Genomic DNA, 21513 nt, shown 5'->3' on the forward strand with positions numbered 1-21513 from the left:
GCTCTTCCGGTTCAGGAAGCAGAGCATCATGGGTAATAACCAGTGTTCCTTCAGTGAGTGGGTGAAGATATTTTAGAATTTGTTTTTTCTCTACCAACAGAATAAATCCCCACCTGTGGCTGCAGGGGGCGCTGTTGCTCAGTAAACGTTACGCTGTGTGGCTTTAAAATGCAGCTCCAGAACTCGATTAGAAATAATCACAAAACAAAAACAGTAACTTTTCTTTCAAAATTCCTTTATTTGCTCCGTTGTTTTTTCAAGCAGGTTTTTTTTTTTTTTAAACGATTCCCTTTTATATTAATGTAATTAAAAAAAGATAAAACTCGGGATCTCTTTCGTCCATATGTACAAGCGAGACAACAATGTTTAATAGGAAATTACGATGAACACGAAAGAATCCCTGCACGATAACGCTGTAGAAAACAAAAAGGACAAAAGCGTGAGAGTGGAATCACACACCTCTAGTTTACAGCCCCGAACTTTAGCAACAAGCTCACGATCTCGTTCAGACACACAAACACAACAGGAAGTCAGCCGGGCGCGTTCAGGTGTGAGGTGGCGAGTGTCAGGGCCTCACACTACACAGCGCAGCAACGACTTTCAGATAGAGGGAATGGAACACACAAATTCATCGTGTCAAGTGTACACATCTAACTCACACGCACGCACACACGCGCACACACACACTCTGAGTGACAGTTTTCCCAGCATGCAGTGCAGCGGTCCTCTCCTCAATGGTCCAGTGTGTCAACAACTCGTCTTCTTTCTGATTCTCTCACAACAAAAACAACCGCAAAGTTCGTCCTCGCGTTTTCAAACACACGTTTACCTCCGACTCTAACGAATGCACTATTCACATGCAGTCCAACATGGGGGGTTATGGCACAGAGAAGAGCTCTGATTACGTCCTTTACATCAGTTTGATCAGTTTTACTGGGATCTTCATCGACATGAACAAGCCTGTAAAATAAAGACGGAGGACATGGCCGCTCCCAAAAAGTGAAGCCAAAACATCTGATACCCCCTGGTGGCCGCTTCATTTCTGTACAACGGGAGGGAGCGGGAGACATGTCGTCCATCTTTGTTTTTTACGGTCTGTCGCGCAGCGGTCTGAGCCGAAGCTTCGCGCCGCTAACAGCACGTTAGCACTGCTGGCGTCGCACTGCTCTGCAGACGAACACGTTTGTCACGTCGCAAATTTGTTTTCTTCACATACACATGCATGTCTCCCGTATGGAGGCCCAACTCTGCCAAGTTAAAAAGTCAGAGATTGTGAATGTCTCACAATTTTAACTTAGACTAATCAAAATATTGACATATACGTAAAATGTCATCTCCATTATTATAATCTTGAAAAATTCTGACTTGTATGTCAAAAATTCTGATTTACCTTCGCACATTTTTTTAAATCGTGTGTCAAATCATGTCTCGTGAGGCAAAATTGGGAATTCTAAAAGTATTAATTAGAGGTAAGTTTACTCATAACTAACTTTTGATGTTTCCCTGGCAGCGATGGTCTTCCATACCGGAGAGTAGATTCTGATCAATAGCAGCAAGTTCTTTAGAATTAGAAAATAATTCAGTGTCATCCCACTTTAAACTTCACTGTGGATTCAACAAAATCTGAGGTTTCTGGTGGATATCTGCAGAACAGAGGCCCGCACTGATGGATTTCAAGTAAAGAGATGCGCAGAAGCTCGCCGACGTTTCGGTGGACGCGGCTCTGAGCCGGTTTGAAACGGACTCGGAAGTACGGTAAGAACATTTCTGCGTCTTTCCGGAGACACGAACACACTCGGATCAGACATTCAGGCGACACTCAGAACAGTCACGTCTGGTTTCCAAAATACATTCTGTACAAAAAGCAACCCTGAGTCTCTTCAGACGCTGCGCAGCCTCCCGCCCTCTGGATTCTGTGTCACCCACTGGTCCCTCTGCCGTCGCACAACGCTGGTCCCTTCTCCGACAAGCCGACAAACCCTCAGACACACACAGACACACTCTTATTTTTCTGTTTTTTTCCTTTTTTCGCATTGATGGAATTGTGTTGGCGTTTCTGTTTCCCCGACGCGAGTGGAATGGAAACCCTCGTCGTGAGAGGAACGTGTACATAAGGAAAGGATAAGGGCTGGTCGTGGGTGTCGACTGACGCTGCAGCCAATGACTGTCTCTCTTTTTGGGCCCCCCCCCGTCTCCCTTCCCTCACGTCTGCGTTACTGGCTGCTTCTTTAACGCTGAATTCCTCTCTTCTGCCCAATCAGGAGTAGATGGTGATGACCTCACTTCCTCCGCCTCTGACCAACAGGACGCGCTCGAGTCCTTCTGTCAGAACCTCGAGGAACTCCATGTCTGGTCCGCGAGTCAAGGGGAAATGAAAACGTTTTGTTACGCGTCACTACAGGTGAGACAGTTGGTGAATGCAGACACACAAACAGAGCGACTCAACGCTTCCTCGAGAAGCCGCAGGTGAGAAGGATACAGTTCTCGTCTCCCTCCGTGTTCCGGGGGGGTCCTGGCATGTTGAGCAGGACGAGTCGGGCGTCGTGGGACTTGTTGGCGATGACCTCGTTGAGTTTGACGGCGGTGTGCATCCGCCTGACGTTGGAGTGATCCCTGCAGGAGAAACACAGAGCATCTGAAAAACAGCGCTCCGACCGTAGGGTGGAAATAAAGATGGAAGACACACGGACACTTTGAGACGATATTCAGATTCGGTCACAGTGGCTGAACTCTCTACTTGATGTTTTATGGCGTCCAGTCTGTGACCTTGTGAAAACGCTCCACTCACGGCCTGATGCTGAGCATGTCTCTGAAGCCTTCGGGGGTGGAGCAGCCGGAGTGCGTGGCCCTGTAGTGCAAAGTCTTCTCTTTGGTCCAGGTCATCTGAACTCGACGGTTGTGTTCACAGTTGCCGCCCCCGCTGCTGTTGCCGCCGCCGCCGCCGCCTCCGCCTCCGCCGCCACCACCACCACCGCCGCTCACTGCCCTCTCTCGCTCGGTGCCGTCTGTGTCGTCGTCGTCGTCTGATCCGATGCTCGTCAGACGCAGCATGGAGTTGCGGTCCTTCACCAGCTGGGCCTGACGGACAAACACAAACATGTCGTTTCTTACCTCGTCACCGTTTGGACCTTTGTGTTCTGACTCCTCCCTCTTCTACTCCTGACTCCCTGTACCTGTGCGCCTCCTGTGCAGGAGTCAGAGGTTACTCCGGTTCTCCTGCACCGGGGGGAAGGACTCACCTACAACACAAGGTCACCTAATGTGCTAACGACACAAAGGGAACAGAGGGCGCTCTGGGGAACAACTACAGGGACACGACAGCTCCGGTGTTTTCTGAGAGGACGGACCTGAATCAAAAGGCATCTGAGATTCAGAAGTGAGTGATGCAAAGAGAACTGTGACTTGAATCCTTCAGATAAACAACATAAAGAAGAACGGCGGCATTTTTAAAAGTCTGAAAACAATAAAGTTTGCAGCTCTCCAGCCGCCTGGTGGCCATTTGAGAGAATACAGGTTTCAGGCAGGTCCACATTTGCTTCACTTCACAGTCTACGTCCATTTTTATTTACAGTTTATGAGTTTAACCATAAACCTTGTAAATTAAAAGATAAGACAAATACAACCAAATACATAGAGCTTGAATTAATTAACTAAGCATACGTGTAAACGTAAATTCACACTTTGTTTTTGTGTTTTTCTGAAGGATTCCACAGAACTCGAAGCTCAGATGTGTTCGCTGATCCAAACCGTGCGAGTGAGAAAACGTCTTTGCTGCGATTCTAGAACGAGACAACTGACGTCCGAGCTGCTCTACGTCACCGAGCCGAAGCTTCACCAGCAAACTTACATCGTCGAAGCTCCAGCGACCCCTCTGAGGCAAAGGGAGACAACAGCAGCTTTAATAGAGCCGTGGGGGGGATGGTGTTCGGATCGATTCTCACAACGGATTAAAAAAATCAAATCTAAAATGCTGAATTTCGATCATTTGACATCTTTTTTGTGCCTCAAATTAGATTTCAACAATAAATTTTATGTGGAAACTACGACTGAGTATCAGGATCCTGTTGAAGAAGACATTTCAAGGATAATGTTGTAATATTACTGGTATAAGTCGTAATTTGATAAGAAAAACTCTAATATTTCAACTTTAATATTACGAATTCATTCTTGTAAAAGTACAAATGTTTTCCTCGTAATATTAAAACATTATCCTCATTAAATTATGACTTCATTCTTGTAAAATAACATTTCTTTCTCGCGACATTGCAACATTATTCTTAATACTAATATTACGACTTTCTTCTCATAATAGAACGACTTTATTTATCTGTCCTGATACTCAAAGTTCTACTAGAAGCATTTCTACATCTAAATAACACGTAGTCACATTTCACACATTCGTTCAGAGGAAACTGTTGTTGCTTTATGTTGTGTGTGTTTTGCTTTACTTCTATATTTGATTTGATTTTCTCGAACATTTTACACGTTACTGATTTAATTCTGAGACGATAACTAACATTCAAAGATTATATAAAAATCAGCTCGTCTAACGGCTCAAGATGTCTGAAACCTTCTGGAGTTTACTGCGTCTTTTAACTTCCTCTTCTACAATTTGATTAAATTCATGAACTTACATCTGCCCATAACCACTGACCTCACCTGAGACTTTGAAGCGCCACCTGCCTCTGGCCTACTGCTGCTGCTACCAGGGTTTCCCTGATAAAATGATGCACGACATTCACAAGATAGAATAAGATGTGAGTGTGTTGTGACTCATCTGGCACACAACTCATGTTCATGTTGACAGCGACTCAAACCCGATCATCTAATCACGGATCCCAGGTCACACGTACAGTTCAGGTTCACCTGGATTTAATGTTCACGTACAGTTGGGGTTTTCTCACCTCTCGTTCCCGGTCGGATTTAGAAAGTCGCATCTGTCGGAGCATCTGGGACCTCTGCTCCATCATCAGGGTCCGTTCGTACGTGTACGCACTGATGTCGCTGTCGTGCTGAGAGAAGAAGAGCAGAGGAAAACAGAAAGATGGTAAAGATTGTGTGGAGACAAGTTGTTCTGTTACCTCTCCAACAAATCCAACAGAGTGAGACATCTTTCCAAACAATGGTGTGTGTGTGTGTGTGTGTCAGATAGATGTTCAAACAGCACCGGGAGCAACGCACCATCTCAACCACTTCCACCTCGGCCTCTATGCGGAGGTGATAGAGGAAGGTTGCCAGATCCTTCTTCATCTGAATTGAATTATCCTCCATCTGGGCCACTGTGAAGATTCTCATCCCACATTTACGCCACACCTGAGAGGGGGGGGGGGGGAAGAACAGTCAAACAAAGCTGCTCGAAGCATCACATCCTCTCAAATTTGAAAAAGATATTGAAGATGCATTCAGGGACCTTGTGCTGGCGCAGGAGGAAGGGCAGCAGCATGAGCATCCCCCCGTCGTGGACTATCCACCAGACGTCGATGTAGCCCTCGGTGCAGGGTTCACTGTTGCTGGGGAACAGAGAGATGTTTTTGGGAACCAGCAGGGCCAGGTGGCCGGCTGTGGTCACCCGCACTGTGTCTGCAAGGAAGAGGAGAGGGGGGGCGTGTTTAGTGAGTTTAGTGAAAAACAAGAACAGACGTGACAGTTCAGAGCTGGTGGACTCACTGATGAAGGTCTTCCAGGACTGCGGGTCCTCGCTCTGCCTCCAGGCGTGAGGCCAGCCCATCACCACGGTGTTGGGTTTCATTCCTCCCAGGCCGCTCGACTGGATCATGTGGCTGATGCCTTCGCGAGGCTTCTGGGCCACGATGCACTGACAGAAGCCCTTCACACGCTCCTTGTCCATCAGGTGCTTCAAGGTCTGAGCAGGACAAATACAGGTGAGATCATGAAAGTTTTCTAGAGCAACAAAGCTTCATGAAGATCGTTTCCGACCTGCTCGGCAGCGAGCGCCTCTCCGTAGCTCTGCAGGAAGTTCCCAGAGACGACGGTGCCGACGATGGTCAGGCCCTTTCCCGCCTTCAGCTGGCTGGCGAACGTCAGCAGGCGAGGAGACTTCACGTGGGCGTCTTCGTCGAGCTTCAGCAACACTAAGAGCTGAGGCCTGGAGAAGAACAAGCAAGACACGGATTCACCCGGAACATCGAGAGGATCAGTTTTCTGTGAATGTTAAAACATTTACGTTGCTGATAAATCTGCTTCGTTTGACATTTTGCCATCTTGGTTTTTTTGAAATTAGAAGAATCCATATTTTGGAGGAGCAGGGGGCGGAGCCTGACAGAAGTACTAGAGTCACTTTCTCAGAGACTTTGATAGAAACTACCAGTGGAGTCGCCCTCTGCTGGTCAGTCAAGAGAATACAGGCTTTAGGCACTTTGCTTTTCAGTCTACATTCAATTTACCGTTATATAAATAGAATTCAATTATAACTATATATAGAAAACTTCAGGCTCTACAGAAAAATCATTATATAATAATTTTGAAAGCAGTAAAAATAGAATTGGGATACATGCGGGTGCCTTTTGTCAAAAGTTAAAAGTTGTTCTGTTTTCCAGCATCATCTTAAGATCTCGTAAATGAAACTGTTCATGTTGTGGCTCAGTACCTCCAGTTCTTGGTGTGTGGTGGTCCCTCTTCCAACCTCAGGAGGGCGTAGCGAGCAGCACTGAGTGACAGACCGCGGATCCCATCCCCCCACTCTTTCTCCGCTCTGACACACACACGTGGAACACATACATATATATATAAGATATGAAGATTTGAATACTCTGATATGTCATGTGTATTCTGTGACCTCCCCAGACAAACAGCCATCCAGGGGACACAGCTCCATGGCAACATACCCGTGATACTCGATATATTTGTAGATCATGCCTGCGATCACCATGGCGATGATTGCGTAGTACCAAGAGGATATGAACATCAGCGCCAGGCAGATGATCATCCCCAAAAATGACAAGGCCCTGGACACAGGGGAACACCAGAGGCAGAGATCAGTGCCTGTGTAAAGCTGTGATGTAGTGTGCGTGTGTGTGTGTGTGTGTGTGTGTGTGTGTGTGTGTGTGTGTGTGTGCGTACCAGTGGTAGTAGGAGAAGCGTGGTCTCCAGTTGGGCGTTCTCAGGAGGGTCTGGAGGGCACAGGCCAGGTTAACGAACAGATAGCACATCAGGAAGAACCTAGATGGAGAGAATATGAATCAATCATATTAATAACAAGTGAGAGATATCCACCCCCCCACTGCTACACAGCTGTGTCTCACATTGTGAGGATGGGAGCCACCAGGTCCAGAGAGGCGATGAGAATCCCCAGCTCAGCGATCAGGCCCGTCAGCAGCAGGGCCCAGGTGGGCTCCCCGTTAGCCTTCCCATGTCCAAACACCTGGAACAGTGGACAAACGCACAAAGGGACAGTCAGTGCCTGAAGAAAACACTTTCTAATGAGTACGATGTGGATTTGAGTGAATATTTGCAGCTCAAACCCGGAGGAAGGGGATGACGTTGTCCTTGGCGATGGCCTGCAGGAGTCGTGGAGCCCCGGTCAGCGACTGCAGGCCTGCGCCACACGTGGAGAAGAACGAGCCGATGACGATGACCCAGGGCGTCGGCCACGCCAGAGTCCCCACCACGAGATTCCCTTTCACCGAGTCGCCAAATCTGCAGGAGGGAAAAATACACGTCAAGTATTTTGAGTATAGAAGGGGAACAGAGAGAGACTGGTTCTTTCACCACAACAAGCCACACAAACACTAACAGACGGATTCAAGATGGCTGACTGACTTGTCTCTGAGGACCACCCCGTCGATGCAGGCGCCGAACAACACGACGCTGGTCAGGTCTGGACGAGGCGCTCAGGGAAACAACCGGCCAATCAAATGAAATCAGTGATAAATAAAGCTGAAGTGAGCGGGTTTTCATTTGACGTGCAAATTATTGTAATAGATCATTTCATGTAAGTTAAGTCAAAAGAAGCAGAAGACTGATTTTCGAGCAGCTGGTTCCTGACCCGTGTGACGTTATGAAAGGATACAGACGATGGAGGTGGTGAGGATGGCGAGGATGGTTCCGATGGGGATCGAGCGCTGGGCATCTTTCAGGTCCCCCGACCGGTTGGAGCCAGCCATTATTCCTGAGGTGAAAAGCATCAAGCAGAACCGGGTATCGTTCGCTGGTCGAGCGTTTCAGGAAGAGAAAATGACAAAAAAAAAACAGAAATGTGCGTACCTGTGACCGAGGGGAAGAAGATGCCGACCAGCAGCGTGAACGAGGTGGTGATGTCAGCAAACACATAAGGCTGGTGGTTGGAGGCGGGGTGTGCAAAATGAGAGGAGTTGACGGAGCCTTTCTCCACCACGTCCCCTTTACTGAGGTAGGAGCTCCACACGTTCTCTGTGAGGACCAGATTCTGTTATTATTACTTATCGCGCCTGTGTTGATGTGTTGTAAACAAAAACACGGGATTCACACACAAACACACTCTACCTGAAATGATCCCACTTGCCAGACCGGGGATCCCTTCGATCTCAGAAAAATTGTTGGACATGAAGTATTCGTCGCACGAGGCGTTGAGCTCCGGGCCCTGGCAGAACTGCTTCCAGAGACATGTGGTGTCCTCCACCGGAGCAGGAATGTGGCTGGGGTCAAAGGTCGGGCCTGCCGTGCTGTTTTCTATCGGGACGGACACAGGACGTGAAGAAATCTGAATGGATGCGACTAAGCTGTCGAATGTCACTGAACCCACCACTGGTGATGGTGAAGTTGACGTCCTCTCTCTCCACGGGCTCGTTGGCCGTCAGCGGGAGGGTCTTTGCACACTCGCTGTCGCCGATTTCATGCCCGTTGATGGTTCGGTTTCCCAGCATGCACACGCTGCAGACAGGCCCAGCAGGTCAGTCAACACGTGAGGGTTTAGCGATTGGTCAGCGTTTGTTTTTGAAAAAGGGTTAGATCAATACTTACGGAAACTGTGGCGGTTTGAAGGCGGAGACCAGCGCTCCGACGTAGATGGAAACGATGGAGACGATGACGCAGGCCAAGAAAATGGAGGCTAGTTTGTTGACGTACTTGACGCCCACGAAGACCAGCAAGGACATGAGGAGGAGACAGATGGAGCCGTAGACACGCATGTTGTTCAACATGGCCGCCGCTTCGCCTTCGGGGTAGTCGGACTCAAAAATGGCCGCCTTGGGTGCTATGTACATCTGGAGGAGGGAGGGAAATAAAAGTAGACGTAATATTATTATCAAACCCTTGGAGAATGGGCACTAATGCCAACTAGAGTAATAACAGACATCGTGGTGGTGAAAAGGAAACGACAACGATATCAATAACTTCTAATAATGAAGATGAAAAGGAGGAGGAACCCACCAGCAGGATCTCGATGGCTCCCAGGATGTACATGGCTCCAGCAAAGGTGGTTCCCAGGTAGAAACAGATGCCCACCGCCCCCCCAAACTCCGGACCCAGAGAGCGGCTGATCATGAAGTACGAGCCTCCCGCTGGAGAGGGGGAGGAGAGAGAGCGAGAGGGGGGGAGGGAGAGAAAGAGAGCGAGGCAGGTGGTACATCAGGGTAGTACGACAGAAGAAGAAAAATAAAAGATAAGGGTGGAAAGCAATGAGGAGGAGGAGGAGGAGAAGAGGAGGAGGAAAAGAAAGACAAGAAGAGGAGATGGGACATAAAAGAGAGATGGGATGGATGGTTAGTAACAATTTGATGTTAGGAGGCGGGGGGGAGGAGCGCTGATGAGAAGTCAATGTTCGTAGAAATAAGCACAAAGTTCTACATGAAACATTGGTGCAAGAAGACAGAGCAGATCTTTGGTCAAATAGTATCTGCAAACAACTCCTGGTAAAAGACTGGGTGGAGCTGACTGGGTTTAAAGAGTGTGAAGGCTGGTTGTCAAACATCAGGACTGACAGGTGGCTTTCTAATATCTTTAATGTTCAGTCACACGGTTTGATCTCTGCAAGTCAACAACTTGCACCGCAGCTTAAATCTCATCCAGGTTTTTGGGGCCACGTGAGCTCAGATACAATTTGAACCATTTCTAAACAGATCACATGAAGCTGTCGATCAGAAACAGCATCTACATGTTCACTACCGAGTCAAAGTGCAGAAATCAGTGTTTGGTTTCCAAAATGCACCTTAAACAAAGAGTGTGTACATCAGACAAACAGGTAACACAACGTCGTGATGGTAATGTTGCAGGTTTGAGTTCCGTGAAACACAACAACATATTCAACAGAGAAACTAAAACCACTGCAGCAGCCGCTCAGGAAGTTTGCTAACGGAGAAACGCCGGCTCCGGAAAAACTTCATGAACTCAAAATAAAAAAGTAAAACAACAAAACGTCTTCAGTCTCAGTCTCAGTAGAAGGACGGAGAGGGATTTGGGAAGCCAAACACTTTGGGTTACTCCTTTACTTTCATCCCTGGACTGTAAATAAAGATGGACGTAGAAAAAAGAAGCTAAAAGAATCCAGATCCTCCAGATACACCTTATAAACTACTGACCTCTGGCAAGGTCGTGATTTCATCAGTCTGTTATTCAGCAGGACTCATTTTGGATCTGAATAAACTAAACAGATTTAATTCTATGGTGACAGCCCTTGAGCGGAGCTGTCATGTCGTCCATCTTTATTCACGGTCTCTGTTTTAACCACAGTTAACAACGTGCACACAGTATTTACTACCATCTGGAACGAGATGGTGAGAGAGCACGAGCGCTCCAAAAAGTATGGAAATTAAATGTATGTAAGACAAGTTAGACGTTAATTATCTATGTTACCTACCGAGAGTTTTGCTTTCTACGTTCAGTTATTACAATGTCACATGCTCGTGGGAATATCTCACTACTTTGGCATTTAGGAGACTCGGCTAGAGGCGTTTTAGTGAGAGGTCAATGGTGGATAAATGTCTTGGGTATTTAATGTGTGTGCAGACAGAGAGGGAGAAGTGGACAGAGGGAGAGACGGGACAAAAAGAAACAACATTTATTACAGGAAGAATATGCACTTTATCAACGCTGCCGTAGCAGGAGGACGGGAAGGAAAACAACCGGGAAATTCATGAATCTCACTTGGTTTGGAAGACTCCAACATGTCGCCATGAAAAATGTGGAAATAAGTTTCAGCTAGCTGTGACCGGGTGGAGGAATGCACTCTACAAAACTATTTTTTGACAAAGTTAATACAGAGGTGTTAATGATGCTCGACAGCCGACGTACGCAGAACAGCACATCGTACCTCCATGAATCAAAGGTCAAAACTTCAAGGTGAGATTTGATTTGAGGTTTAATGAGGGAGGAGAGGAGAGGAGAGGAGAGGAGAGGAGAGGAGAGGAGAGAGGAGAGAGGAGAGGAGAGGAGAGGAGGAGAGAGGAGAGAGGAGAGAGGAGAGGAGAAAACATACCTGGTACGACTCCGTTAGTGGCGATCGCACTCATCGATATCGCAGTCAACATCGTCTGAAATGGAGAAAAGAGACAAAAAGCTGAAGTTAGAAGGTTTTTGAATCACCGGTCTGATCCCGCCTGCCAACTGACCCCAGTACTCACACAGCAGCAGCATATGAAGACGATGGAGAGCGCCTGCAGCACCCCGGCGTTGCCCACCACCCAGGTCAACCGCAGGAACAGGATGACGCCGAAGATGTTCTGCAGGCAAGGCAGGTAGACGCCCATGAACGTCCCCATCTGCGGCGACTGGAGGGAACGAGAAGAGTCACCATCGGCATCAAAAGCCAAACGCAGCACAGAACGTGAGGAGAACTCAGCTGTGATTACGTCTTTAATATCATAAAGACAGGATATAACGTCCTGAGTGAGACGGACGATATCTGTGTGTGGTGGGAGGAAGTGGAGACCTGTCGTCCATCTTTATAAACACTATTACTTTTAGCTTAATTTCACCATATTCCTTTATTTCAACTATATAGTCATTCCGTTAATATAAATGTATGATTAATTCCAGTTAACTACTTTACTCATGTTTCCATTTTAATAAGTTAAGCCCTGACACTACACCCCCATGACACACCGGAGTGAAGTTAATGTTTGTCCTGAACACACATTGTGGCTGGAAGGAGGATTAACGATGTTTTGGTTCGACTCTCACTGGCTTCAGTCGGCAAATAAGATCCTGCAAACAATCGGAGCACGGTCGGGAATCGGCAAATGACTCTGAACCGCCACAACAGAGTCTCATATCGGGCCAGTCGGCTCCGTATCAGCCGAGGTTTCAGAGCGGATCAGGGGGGCGACCTGCTCTGCTTTCACTTGCAGACGCCGAGTCAAGAGGTCGATAGTTAAAGATTTCACAGGGACTCCGGGTTTAATCCTTAATGAGAATCTTAAGAGATCCGTCTTGTGTCTTTACTTTTTATATCTGGATGTTGTTTAAAGTAGCAGAAACATGTTGTGTTTAACACTTATTACATAGATCCGTTGAGGACGTTTCCTGCTGTGATCATTTCAACTCTGAGTCCATAACCATCCTCCTCCTGGTTATGGCCGCTGTGGTATAACATCATATTGAACAGCTGCTGTCAACAGCATCAAAGTGCTACAGATCATTTATGCAGAAAATAACTGAGTATTTTAAATTTGTTGGAGCTGAATCAACAGGGATTCCCGGGAAAACTAAATTGCTGTTTCATCTGAGTGAAACAAATATATTGGTACATACATTTGTGTCTGGGGCATTTCCGAAGCTGGTATTGGAATCAGAACAACTCTATAAAAGCTCTGTTACGAGCTTCCCTTTGCTTGTATTACTTTACTGTATCTTTTAAAGTTCTCCTGAGGACTTGGATGTTTACCTTGCCAGGTTTCTTCTTCTCACCGATGCTCTCGGCCTCCTCGTGCTCCTTGGCCCCCTGGGTCAGGTTGGTGTAGTTGGCCAGACGACTGAGCAGAGAGGACACCTTCGGCCGAGTGTCCATCTCCTCCTGTGAGATGAAGAAGACGAGGGTAGAAGAGAAAGGGTGAGGAGGATGGAAGGGAAGATGGAAGAGAAGGAGCAGGGACAGGGTGTAGAAATGAAGGGAAAGCGTGGAAGAGCATAAACATGATGAACAAGTGGGTGAAGATGAAGAAAGATGGAGGAAAGAAAGGATGGAAGGCAACAGATAGGACGGGGGATATCAGATGGCTTGTTTAATACGTTGTTGGAGATAGAAACAAGTTTCGAGGGACCTTTTAATCTATAAAAACTAAGATGATAATTTTTTTGAATATTTACAACATGATTAAAATGTGTTGGGTGACAGTTTCATCAATGTTGTGTGCGAACCTCAAATAAGGCCAAGTTTCTGTCGTAGAAATCATCATCATCCACCCCGTGACTGTTGTTGATGTACACGCTGGAGATTTTAGAGTTTCCATCACCTGGACACAGATGAAGACAGAATGAGACAAAGAGCAGCGGGACACAGCATCTTCGCCATTTTCATCCCCGTCCCCGCGGCTTTTTGAGGTCGAGTCGCTCTCAGATTCATTTCTCCCTCGCGCAGACACGCACAGTTTCATACATTGTCACCGACTCAGTTCCACCTCAGTCAGCACAGGCCTCTGCAGCAGCAGCCGCTGAGTCAGCAACATCACTTCCCTCCCGGCTCCGCCACTCTCACGCTGACGGCAGCCAGCGGCCGGATGCAGCGATGCACTTAAGTGAAGGACACTCAACACGACAGGACTTGAGACCCAATTCATGGTGGAAGGAGTCGACTGCGATAACAACGTTGTGTTATGTGTAAAAAAGATTGTTACTCTTTGTTGTCACCTTAATTCTGAGTGATTTTCTTGGTCTCAAGTTAAAACACAAACGATTTATCAGACGGTCAATAACAATCAGACGATTTGAGGTGTTCATTTCGGTTTCAGCATTTAAGTTTGTCAATATAATAACTTTTATATTACAGATTAAATAATGCAGAAAAACACTGTGGCCGTTGTTCTTGTGTTTTCTTTGTATTCATAGTTATTTATAATAAACTTGTAAAGTATCAGGCCTCAACTACATGTGTTTGTCGTAAGGGTTTTAAACAACATCTTAGGAGTCATTGATAATTTATTTTTTTAATATATAGGACAATATATTGGTATCAGATATGATTGACTGATATCTAGTGTGTATCCAGCTTGATTGAATTTAATGGGACTTTTCTCTTTCTTGTGAAATCCCAGTAACACTACTCACAACCTACGTGCATATAAATTGTGAAGAATAAGTTGATTTTAAGGGATAATAACCCGATAATTTTATGAACCACTGCTTTACATTGTAAAGATGAATTCATATTCTAGAGCCCAGACAGAAAACTGCACGACACACAAGCTGAAACATCCCACAATGCATCAGCTACATTTTTAGACCAGAGCATCTGCTGGTTACACAAGAACAAAATACCAGCATGTGGCTGGTGGGCGGTAACTTCCCAACACATTCCTTCATGTGGCCCAGAGGCAGAGTGAGAAACTAATGGTTAATATTCAGCGGCTGAGGCGCGTTGGCACGGTGGGAGAAGATTAACCAACTTGCTCATTGGGCTTTCGTGTCCAACTGTTTTCCTTCATACCATGAAAAGGTGTTTTGGATGAACACAGATACTCGTGAGTGACGGCAGTTCACACGTTAGTCAGACAGGGATCGAATGTCCCTCTGGTATGTTTAACGTCTAACCTGTTCATCAGAGACGGAGACAGAGACGGTGTCAGTGTCTTTTGGTTTCAACACTTCCCGAATGCTCAGACTGTCTGAGCCTGACGGGCCGGACTCTGCCTGACACCGCAGACGCTACAGTTTCCCTTCTGTCGTTTCACAGAGAATGAATCTGTGCTTGATGACCTGATGTGGAGCAATTAATCAATTATAGAGCTCAATTGATTAATTGGCGGATTTGATAAATCCTGATATGACAAATTCATTACATTACAGAATGAACAATGCAGATGAGAGGGGCATTTATGTTTATATTTGAGTTATTTACAATTAGGTTTATGAATAAACTGTAAAATATCAAGCCTCAATTACATTTCTATGTTATTATGGTTTGATAACATCTTAGGAATCCAATGATATCTATGTATATGTATGAATATGTAAACATCATGTTGAATGTTTCAAACTGGATTTTTGGCAGAAAATTATAAGTTGGTCTGACAAAACGAGACAAATAGAGAAAAACCTTTTACATAATTATGTTTTTTCACTATTTTCGGACATTTTAAAGATCAAACAATGAATCAAGAGATAAAAAAAACAAAAAAACAATGACAAGGAAATAAAATAAAAAGTTGTTCTTGTCTCGAGTCAAAATTCTGCAGATCCTGTTTCTCTGAGATTGTTGACTGAAGGTTTTCGACAGTTGGTCGAACAAACAAGACGCATGACGACATCAGCTTGAGCTTTGGGAACTCGTGAAAGACGTTTTTCACCTTTTACACTCTGTACGAACGTACGTGTGCTTCTTCTTACCTATGAATATGTGTGGACAATACACTTTTACCTACGAATGTGAGACGTATATGGCCTTTTGCTGTCTGCGCCTCTGCAGAGGAAAATAACAGTCCTGTAAATAACTGCAGCGTTCACGCTCAGGTTAACACGGAGGAACCCAGCTGTCCACAGTGTGCGTGTTCCCAAGAGGAGAGGAGATCAGCACCCCTCAGTACGATGCCTGTGTGTGTTTGTGTGTGTGTGTTTGTGTGCAACCGGTAAAGCAGAAACCTACTGGAGCCAGATGTGCGTGTGTGGACATCAAATTCAACATCTAACTTTATTGGCATCAAAACCAACGGATCACGGAGCTTTTGACCTTTCTGAAAATAACCCTCTTCCTCCGGCCTCTTCTCCTCTTCAGGATCTTGACTCGTTCGTTTTTAAACCGCAGCTTCACTCCCGTCAGCTCGCTGCTTCTCTCTTTCAGCCGCCGGGCAAACGCTGATATTTTTTTTTTGCGTGGGCGACAGACTGAGAGACGGACAGGGCGGCGTGCGTTGTCCCAACAACAGCCCCAGCATCACAACGGCCTGATATCGAAGCTCAATCGGATTAACCAGCTCGATTTCTATTTATGGAAGCTCACTAAACAACGTGGGGCATCCTCACTACTATGCAACTGCTTGAGTGGATCAGTGAAGCTAATACAGTTACATCTCTCCACGGTTATCACCCCCTCCTCCCCCGGGGTTGAGCCTGTGAATCAGCACAGCTATTCTTAAACACTTGGGGAGAGTGAATTACTGCACATGACAACTGCCCAGTCATGGCAGCCACAGGGAAAGTGTTTAGTGTTTCCTCTTCGTTCACTCACCTGGACTCCCGCACATCTTCGTGTCAAACTGGACTCAGGCTACATCCATACGACCACGTTTTCAATCAGAGACGATCACTGTCCACACGAGCTAACCTGTTCGAACTAACACGCCTGACATCGTGCATCACGTCATCACTCATGTATAGAAGCATTTGGTTGTTAGTGGCAGAATTGTCGTAGATTGCTCGTCTCCTACGCAGGTAAACAGTTGTATCATCGTAAAAAAAAAATACAGAATTTAACTGCACAAGCTGTTAGCTAAGACAACAGGGTCAGTGATGCTTGTTGCGTTCTACACTGGTAGCCGAGGCTAATCTGACGAAACAGCGAAGGCAACGTCATGACCGAAAAAGAGCCCGTTTCAGATGGAAACCCAGTAGTGAGGGAGCAGCTTTACAAGATGTAGGCTGAGCGCATGTGGAAAGGTTTCTGCTGTCAGCTGCCATTAAGTGAAGAAGTGAATCAGTGGCTCTGCGGCGGGCTGAACAGCAGCAGGTGGGGGATGTGAAACCTACATGAAGATCACACAAGGTGCACATTTCACTTCTGTTATTGTTCTCACCGCCGGCTCAGTGCAGTAACGGTGGCGTTGAACTACTGCTCAATTTGTCCCGGCCCCCCCGAGGCAGCACCCTGGGGACCAGCGCTTACTTAGGAAACAAATGTGCGAGCTTAATGACCCAGAGAGCCATAAACACATTTTAAAAAAACGCCCTGTTAGACTTGAGACATGCGTGAGGATGAATCTAAAAATAGCACTTCTCTTTCGACTTCCCATTCGACACACTTTGGACACAGAGCTGTTTTAAACCCTCGTGAGCTTGAATGTCTTTCTTGCCGACGGCCTCACTCCCACAACGATGGTCCAGCTTGAGCACAGCATGATGGATCTGGTGTTTCCCACAGAATCAGGCTCCACCATAGACAGTAAAGATGGACGACGCGTCTCCAGTTCCTCTCACTTTCTACAAATGAAGCCCAAATATTGCAGAAAGCAACACTGCCGCTTTGCGTATTCAGGGCCAGAGGTTGTGCAGCAGCGGTCGTGGTGTAGAGCCGCGGGATTAACGCCCTGCCGATCCAAGGCCCCTTTCTATTCTGCAGGCGGTTGTTAAGTTACAGAAAATACTACGAATAAGGAAAAACAATGGAAAGAAGAGCAGACTTTTCTGTTTCTTGGACTGACAGTGAGGTGGAACTGTTCACAGAGATGGAGTCATACTGAGTTCTCGTGCTTTCACTCTTACGTGTCCTTCATCCTCAAAACGATTTCCCTCCAAACCAACACCGATTTGTCTTTACACAATTTGTCCAGTGACGACGTGCCGCTGAAAAAGGGAACCTCTCTCTCTGCAGGGATTATTCAAGTATCGACTGGTTCACGTGTTGTGTGACATGACATGCTTATTTCTCAGCCGGCTGGCTTACACGTGGATTTAGCCGCCTGTGTCAATCTAAGCAGTTAAGATTATATGAGGGATTACAGACAATAGAGTGACACTTTATGCAGACTGCTGTGATCTGCATGTAAGGAGCAGTCGTGCCAGGGTGTTCGTCCACCATAAAGAGCGTGAACACGCCTCATGCTGTATGTTCCAACGTTTAAACATTTTTGTACTCGTCTGTCTTGTATTTCTCGTGCGCTCTTCACCTTGCTCTGTGTTGCTGTGGTCGGGCGTCTCCGTCCCTCCTCCTCCCGCTGTGGCAGTAGTTGTCGATGTCTCGCTGAGCGGGTCACTCCGATTGACGCTCTCCCGGGAGCCGAAGCGCACGCGGGCGCCCGATCGGGAGCTGATGTCCGGGGATGTGTCCGACAGCCCAGGGAGGTCCTCCGCCTTGGTGGGCGTCACGGTGAAGCGCACTGATGCCATGGCAACTCACTAAGAAGTGGAGAGGAGAGGATGTTATAGGGGATGGAGGAGAAGATGGACCCTAATGAAATGGATTTAGAACTGACCCCAGCACAGGACATATAGAAAACAGAGCAGAAGTTCGTTTGTAAAACAAAGACTGGTCTAATGAACATATTGTGCATTTATACTAATATATTGGCTGATACATCAGTATTTATTACTGCCTAATATCGGCATTGACCAACAAATATCCATCGTGGTTGGGCTCCAATTATCACCAAGCAGCAAATACCGTTTGGTAATGCATCTTTAACATATTGCAGGCACAAGAAAGTTGAAAAAGAAGCACTGAAGCTCCTTGTTTGTGTCTTGAAGTTTCCTTCGCGCTCTTACTAAACAACAGAGGCGGGTTCCAACACGTCACTCCACACTATAAAATATGAACAAAGCCGGTGGTTACTGGCGAAGTGACTGCGGCTCCATCCTCCCACAGCATGACAGCTCTCTGGGTGAGGGAGGCGTGAAACAATAACCAGTATGAACCTCGGTGTCGAACTGGCGGGTGCAAAGTCAACTCCCTCCGAGGTGTCGGGGGAATAAGTGACAGGACGGGTGGATATGGATGAACGGTTGTTTAAGCTTGGTTGATAATTTAATTATTAAAAGCAGGGCAGTTTGAACCGGTTGTGCTGGTGCTGCTGCCTGCTTCCCTCTCGCTCTGCATGCAGGGGCAAGGCACAGGTTCCTATCACGCAGTCTGCCTCACTCTTTGTCAGGAGATGGACGGGGGGGATTGTGTAAAAGGCTGAGAAACACCCACGAGAGGTTATTAGTCTAGACAAACACATTCACACCTACAGGCAATTTGTCTCCACAACAACTCAACGGCCGTTTCTGAGGACTGAGAAGGAAACCAGAGGGATGTTTGTACTTGTTCGAACCCGAGACCGTCTCTTGTCCGTCTCAATAACCAAACTGTTCTGATCCCCTCGAAAACAAGTCCTCACTTTCCGTCCACTTTCGATCCAACCATCTATTATTACTACAGCAGGAAGATGAGCAGAACATGTTGTTCTCTCTCTGGTAACTCGGCCTTGATTTCCGCCTATTTAAGCATCTCAGAAGATGTTTGTCCTGCTCACTGACATTGACACGTGCTGGTGAGAGGCTGCCCCCCCCCCCCGAAACGCCCGAACACAAGTTGTTATTTAGATCTCGTTCTGTCCGGAATCTGAAGACTTTCAGTTTACGGTCATGTAACAGAAAGAAATGATTCAAATCCTCACATTTTATAGACTAATTGAGAAAATAATCAAAATAATCGTCACCTGCAGCCCTGAAATGTTTCATCCGAGTTTAATAAAGAATAAAAATAATCTACAAGCCGGCGGTAAATCAATTCTGTGTTAAACCTGCTTACAGCGATATTATTGTACTTTTGTTGTAAATGTTATTGTGATAAATACTGATTTAGTTTTTTTGCCCAGCCTCAAACATTACTGACGTGAGGAGTGACTGTTTAGCTTTCAGACAAAATGAGACATTTTAAAAAAGGTATATCTGGGTTTTTGGGGCATTTTACACAATTTTCTGACATTTTACAGACGAAACAATTAAGCGAGGACTGGAGAGAATAATAATTCATCAAAAATAATCCTTACTTGCAGCCCAGGGATGTAATATAGGGGTGTTTAAAATACTTCAGCATGGCAATACTCATTCTATTATTATAAAATCATAATTTAAGAAGTATTAAACAATAACAGGGAGATAGCATGGTCCCAGTTAATATTATATTTGGACAAAAACATAACCAAATAAGTCTTTATCATCAATTAGGATAGAAAATACTGTTGCTATTATTATAAATATATGAATAGGAGTCAGCGTGGTCCTGTTGTTCCTCCTCTACCAGTCCGATCGATATGAAACCGAACCAGTGTTTACCAGTGAGGAGACTGGTGTCTCCAGCTGCTGGTGGGATCCCACTGGGGAGCACCAGTGAGGAGCCTGGTGCTCTCCCAGCAGCTGGAGATGCTCGCCTGTTAGCCGCCACTCACTTCCCATTCTAAGCCAATTAAGCTAACCATAATAATTCTGGCTGGAACCGGTCCCTCCGCACCTCCCGTGTCCCCGGGACGTGTCCCCCGGAGCCGCGGGGACGATCTGCTCATTCACCCGAGGACCAACCGGACGCTGCTCGGCGGCTTCACGACAAAAGCGAAATGCGGCATCTGGCGTGAAAACGTCGGCGCTGTAACGCGTCCGAGGCGGCGGAGAGGAGCCGGGAGGCGCGCGGCAGATGTGGGACCGAGCGGGGGTGTGATCGACCCCCGTGTTTGGGGGGGGCGCGGGGGGGACAACAACGTGGAGGGTCCGAGAGTCAAACACGCGCCGTGAATAAGACGCGCGTGGAAGCGGCGACACATCCCGGGGTCCAGCGTGGGGCGCGAGGGGTGGGGAGGCGCAGCTAGCCGAGGCTAACGGCAGCTAGCCGCCGCTGACAACCCGTCACCCCCGCGGAGCCCCGCGCTCATCTCAGCCCGCCGCGGAGCCCCGGGCCCCCGCGCGGCGGACACACGGGGCCTGTACCTGGCTGCGGGTCCCGGTGAGGAGCGCTGCCTGCGCGCGGCGGGTTCCTCTCACATCTGGAGACATTCGGCACTTTTGAGTCCAGACGAGCCGACACAAAAACAAGCGAGAGCGCGCGGCGTGTCCCGCCTCCGCTGCCGTAGTGCCGATCTGCCCCGCGCACGCGCACTGACGGGCGTGCTGTCAGCGCGGCCTGGGAAATGTAGTCCGGAAATCAGAATCAGGTGTTCGGGTAGTTCCCCGATAACTTGTTTCTGATCATCACAACTCCTGATGTGAACTTTTCCTTCGTTACTTTCTGAATAAAAATCATTTTTGTATCTCATATTGAGTGTTTCTTTGCTTTATGTTTGAAATAAATGTTTTATTATTTAATATTCCAAGTATTCATTAAATATCTTGGTTTTGATTAACACAAAACATTATTTTACTTTTTCCTTTCTTACTTTATAAACAAATGTAAATTGTAAAATGAGCCGTACAGTGTGTGTTCACTACGGAACACAGCATGCTTGATGCTGCATGAAGAACAGGATGAGGAAGACGAGGAGCCAATCCTTGGTCTTGATTCAGAATCTCTGACGCCGAGGACCTGACTTTGCACAAAAGGATCAAGATGGAGTCGTGGGTGTGAAGAATTATTGTCAAGAAAGGAGCCTTCTCCATTCAGGAGCTGGATTTGATGACATTGAATCTTCACACCCACAACTCTCATCCAAGACTCATCTTGTGTGTCATCAAAGGAGCTTCTCC

General features: G+C 46.8%; 1 protein-coding gene across 5 annotated transcripts; it reads right to left on the reverse strand.

Moving 5' to 3' along the window:
* Positions 1-214: 214 nt before the first annotated feature.
* Positions 215-20919, reverse strand: LOC118102705 (solute carrier family 12 member 6). Of its 5 annotated transcripts, none has more exons than XM_035149096.2 (28): positions 20761-20919; positions 17967-18195; positions 13291-13385; positions 12818-12946; positions 11556-11702; positions 11411-11465; positions 9367-9497; positions 8959-9200; positions 8741-8868; positions 8482-8667; positions 8224-8388; positions 8030-8128; positions 7780-7837; positions 7482-7656; positions 7263-7381; positions 7081-7179; positions 6846-6965; positions 6608-6712; positions 5938-6106; positions 5668-5863; positions 5411-5580; positions 5182-5313; positions 4905-5012; positions 4660-4716; positions 3848-3871; positions 2789-3078; positions 2480-2613; positions 215-2349 (listed from the first exon to the last, which is right to left on the reverse strand). In XM_035149096.2, exons 2-28 carry the CDS (start codon positions 18184-18186, stop codon positions 2258-2260), a joined length of 3645 nt encoding a protein of 1214 aa, XP_035004987.2. In that variant the 5' UTR covers positions 18187-18195; positions 20761-20919; the 3' UTR covers positions 215-2257. The 5 variants fall into 5 exon arrangements, with proteins under 5 accessions (XP_035004987.2, XP_035004988.2, XP_047194834.1 ...); XM_035149097.2 differs by lacking the exon at positions 20761-20919 and adding an exon at positions 20256-20484; XM_047338878.1 differs by lacking the exon at positions 4660-4716.
* Between the last annotated feature and the right edge of the window lie 594 nt (positions 20920-21513).

Source organism: Hippoglossus stenolepis, chromosome 23, assembly GCF_022539355.2.
Source record: "Hippoglossus stenolepis isolate QCI-W04-F060 chromosome 23, HSTE1.2, whole genome shotgun sequence".
Taxonomy (NCBI): Eukaryota; Metazoa; Chordata; class Actinopteri; order Pleuronectiformes; family Pleuronectidae; genus Hippoglossus; species Hippoglossus stenolepis.